This window comes from Mustela nivalis, assembly GCF_964662115.1.
Source record: "Mustela nivalis genome assembly, chromosome: 7".
In the NCBI taxonomy this organism is placed as follows: Eukaryota; Metazoa; Chordata; class Mammalia; order Carnivora; family Mustelidae; genus Mustela; species Mustela nivalis.
The window spans coordinates 92,263,002-92,266,393 of record NC_139026.1 but is presented as its reverse complement, the minus strand read 5'-3'; the positions used below and the strand labels follow the sequence as shown (position 1 = coordinate 92,266,393).

Sequence of the window (3,392 nt, the reverse complement as noted above, 5' to 3'; positions counted from 1 at the left end):
AACTACCATTTGCATATAAACCACTGGGTCACACAGTTTCTAAGTTAATCATTATATCAGGTATTTTCTGCATTTCTATTTTACTTACTCACACAGGGAAGCAAAAATATAAAATTCTATACTTCCCCATTTGCATATTACTGCCTACAGAGTGAAAAATACATAACCCTTTATAGAAATGCAGTAGATTTCCATGGTGTCCAGAATTTTCAGATTTAATATTGCCTTGAGAAAAAGTGAATATGTTATTTGGAGCTTTCTTTACAGGATGTTATTAATGCTGTGGAATAAAACAGTTGAGGTGCATTTTTCCTTGAGGGGGTGGGTTTTTTTTTATTTTTTAAGTAAACCTGAGCTTTAAAATGCCTCAGTCTAGAAGATCAAGGAGACAAAATCAGTTGGTACAAGAAACAGTAGAACAGGTGGAAGCAGATTTAAAGCACAACTTTTTTCTTCCATAGGACTTTTTTCATGGCATCTTTAACATCCTTATTTCTTAGAGAGTAGATTAAAGGGTTCAGCATAGGTGTGAACAAAATATAACATACAGAAGCCACTTTACGAAGTTCAGGGTTACTTGGAGGTGTGAGGTAGACAAAGGAGACAGTCCCATAGAGCAAACTTACAACCCCCAGGTGGGAGCTGCAAGTGGAGAAGGCTTTCTTCCTCCCTTCACTGGAGCGGATTTTTAAGACTGCAGACACAATATACATGTAAGAGACCACAATAACAACTATTGTGGGCAAAATAATGAGCACAGCCAGACTAAATGACACCATCTTATTCATAAAGATATTGGAACAGGAGATCTTCTCAATTGGGTTGGAATCACAGTAGAAGTGATCAATGACTCGGGAAGCACAGAAAGACATTGAGAAGGTTACACTGATTTGAAGGATGGAACTGACCCAGCCACAGAGATAGGATCCAGCCACCAACTGCATACAGAGGCTTCTTGACATGCGGACAGTATAGAGGAGTGGGTTGCAGATGGCAATGAAGCGATCATAGGCCATGGCTGCCAGGACAAAAGCCTCTGTGACCATGAAGAGTGCATAAAGAAATAGCTGAGCCACACAACCTGCAAAAGATATGGTCTTTTTCTGAGACAGGATGTTGATCATGGCTTTGGGTACAATCACAGTGGAGTAGGAGAGGTCAATGATGGAGAGATTGCCTAGGAAGAAATACATTGGTGTGTTCAGCCGGGGATCAGTCACAATGATGCCAATCATGCTAAGGTTCCCCAAAAGAACCATCCCATAAACAATCAGGAATAGTAGAAAGAGGAGACTGTGGAGCTCTGGACGGACCCTGATGCCTACAAGAATGAAGTCAGTCACTTCTGAATGGTTGTCTCCGCCCTTGTCACCCATGGCAAATTTCTGCTTTAAAGTACAATAGAAAGTCAACAGATGAAGTTTCCATTATTTCTCTACATCACATATAATACTTTACATTTAAAAAAAAACTTATAGTTGACAGAATCCTTTCAAGTTAAGTCCCATTAAGTTTACACACATGAGAAAATTCAAGATGAGAGATATTTGATGTGCCTAAGGTAACAAAACTGGTTAAGGCAACACAACTGTTAAGGTTCTAACTAGAATTTGAACTCAAGGTGAAATATTTTGTATTCAAGTTTACCGTGAATTTCAACACAACAAAGTCTGATACATCCTTATGTCTTTCTATCTTGTCACACAGATGGTTTGCAAGATGTCATTTGTGATTTCAAAGTACTAAAGTCTAATTCTTGACACTAAGAAAAAGACACTTCCTTAAATTTCATTGATCATTTTACATTCATTTTTGTAATAATACTTTGCTTCAAAACAGTAAAAATAATAATCTAGCAAAAGAAAGATAAAAGTTCTTTTCAAGGGGTGCCTGGGTGGCTCAGTGGGTTAAAGCCTCTGCCTTCAGCTCAGGTCATGATCCCAGGGTCCTGGGATTGAACCCTGCATCTGGCTCTCTGCTCAGCAGGGAGCCTGCTTCCTCCTCTCTGCCTGCCTCTCTGCCTACTTGTGATCTCTGTCAAATGAATAAATACAATCTTTAAAAAAAAAAAAGTCTTTTCAAAATAATATGAACTTTCTACCAAAAAGAGCTCTTACAACAGCAAGTAAATTACCAAGGTGTTAACGGTCTTATTTGATATCTTTAAAAATAAAAGCAGACTTTAACTTCCGGAAAAAGTCTAATTTTATTTAAATGCAAATAAAATGTGATCAATGCCTTTAGAATTTGTATCCTGTAAAGTTTGTTGATATTGTTTTTCTCTGTATAAATCTGTCAAGAAATCCATGTCATCTCCAACTTCAAAACTTGAGAAAAAATTAGAAACTTCAAAGTGAAGAATAAATCAAAATGTAAAAAGAATGTATTGGATTAAAAAGCAAGTTTTATTAAACTCTTTTTTTAAGATTTTATTTATTTATTTATTTGACAGACAGAGATCACAAGTAGGCAGAAAGGCAGGCAGAGAGAGAGAGAGAGAGAGGAGGAATCAGGATCTCTGCCGAGCAAAGAGCCTGATGCTGGGCTCGAAACCAGGACCCCAGGATCATGACCCAAGCCAACGGCAGAGGCTTTAACCCATTGAGCCACCCAGGTGCCCCACGTTTTATTAAACTCTTAACCTGATGGTCAAAGCTCAGTAGTTTTAAAAATAAAATTTGATTTTCTAGAAATATCTAAATTAACCTATTTGATTTGGGGTTACCTGCTAAGCAATCAAGGCAACATTGGTTAATGTGAGATATTTTTGTATTTTCCTATGAAACAACACACTTGGTGTCAATTAAGGATGACCTCACACATCTTTTCTCCTTTGGTAGCATTTAAAGCAAGTGTAACTTATGCTTTCAAGGAAAGGTACACAGATAAGAAAAACCAGCAAATGATCCACAAAATGTCTTTATTGAACTTGATATGAGTGATACAGAAGTAATCAAAATTAGAGAGTATTCAGAGTTTCTCCTGACTCTCTATACTCCCTCAATTGTAAGAGGTTTACTTTTTTGTTGACTGTCTACAAAAATCCCTCAGATCCCAAAGCCTTCATGACTTTCTTTGCTTCTTTCATTTGTTGCCTCTCCCAGCAACTCTGTCAAAGAAGGGCATGAAATTAATTCATATAGATTCAAATTAAGAGGAACAAATGACAAATGAAATATAGCACTATTCTAAGTCTTCACTCTACTGCCCCACCACTTTTGGAAATCCATTCAAGTAATTGTATAGTAATTTCATTTTATTAGGAGGCAGGAAGATGAATTAGGTTTACAGTTTAACACCCATGAAGATACTGATATTTTATTCTAGAACTAATAGAACAAAACTTTTTTTAGGCAAAAAACTGAACAGAGCAGTTTCAAGCACCAATCATC

At 36.9% G+C, this 3,392-nt stretch overlaps 1 protein-coding gene across 1 annotated transcript; it reads right to left on the bottom strand.

Annotated features, from left to right (window-relative positions):
• Window positions 1-434: 434 nt before the first annotated feature.
• LOC309869846 (olfactory receptor 9K2-like) lies at window positions 435-1,376 on the bottom strand (the record flags this gene model as incomplete). Its single annotated transcript, XM_082741617.1, has 1 exon — window positions 435-1,376. The coding sequence occupies one exon, from the start codon at window positions 1,374-1,376 to the stop codon at window positions 435-437; it is 942 nt and encodes a 313-aa protein (XP_082597743.1).
• Between the last annotated feature and the right edge of the window lie 2,016 nt (window positions 1,377-3,392).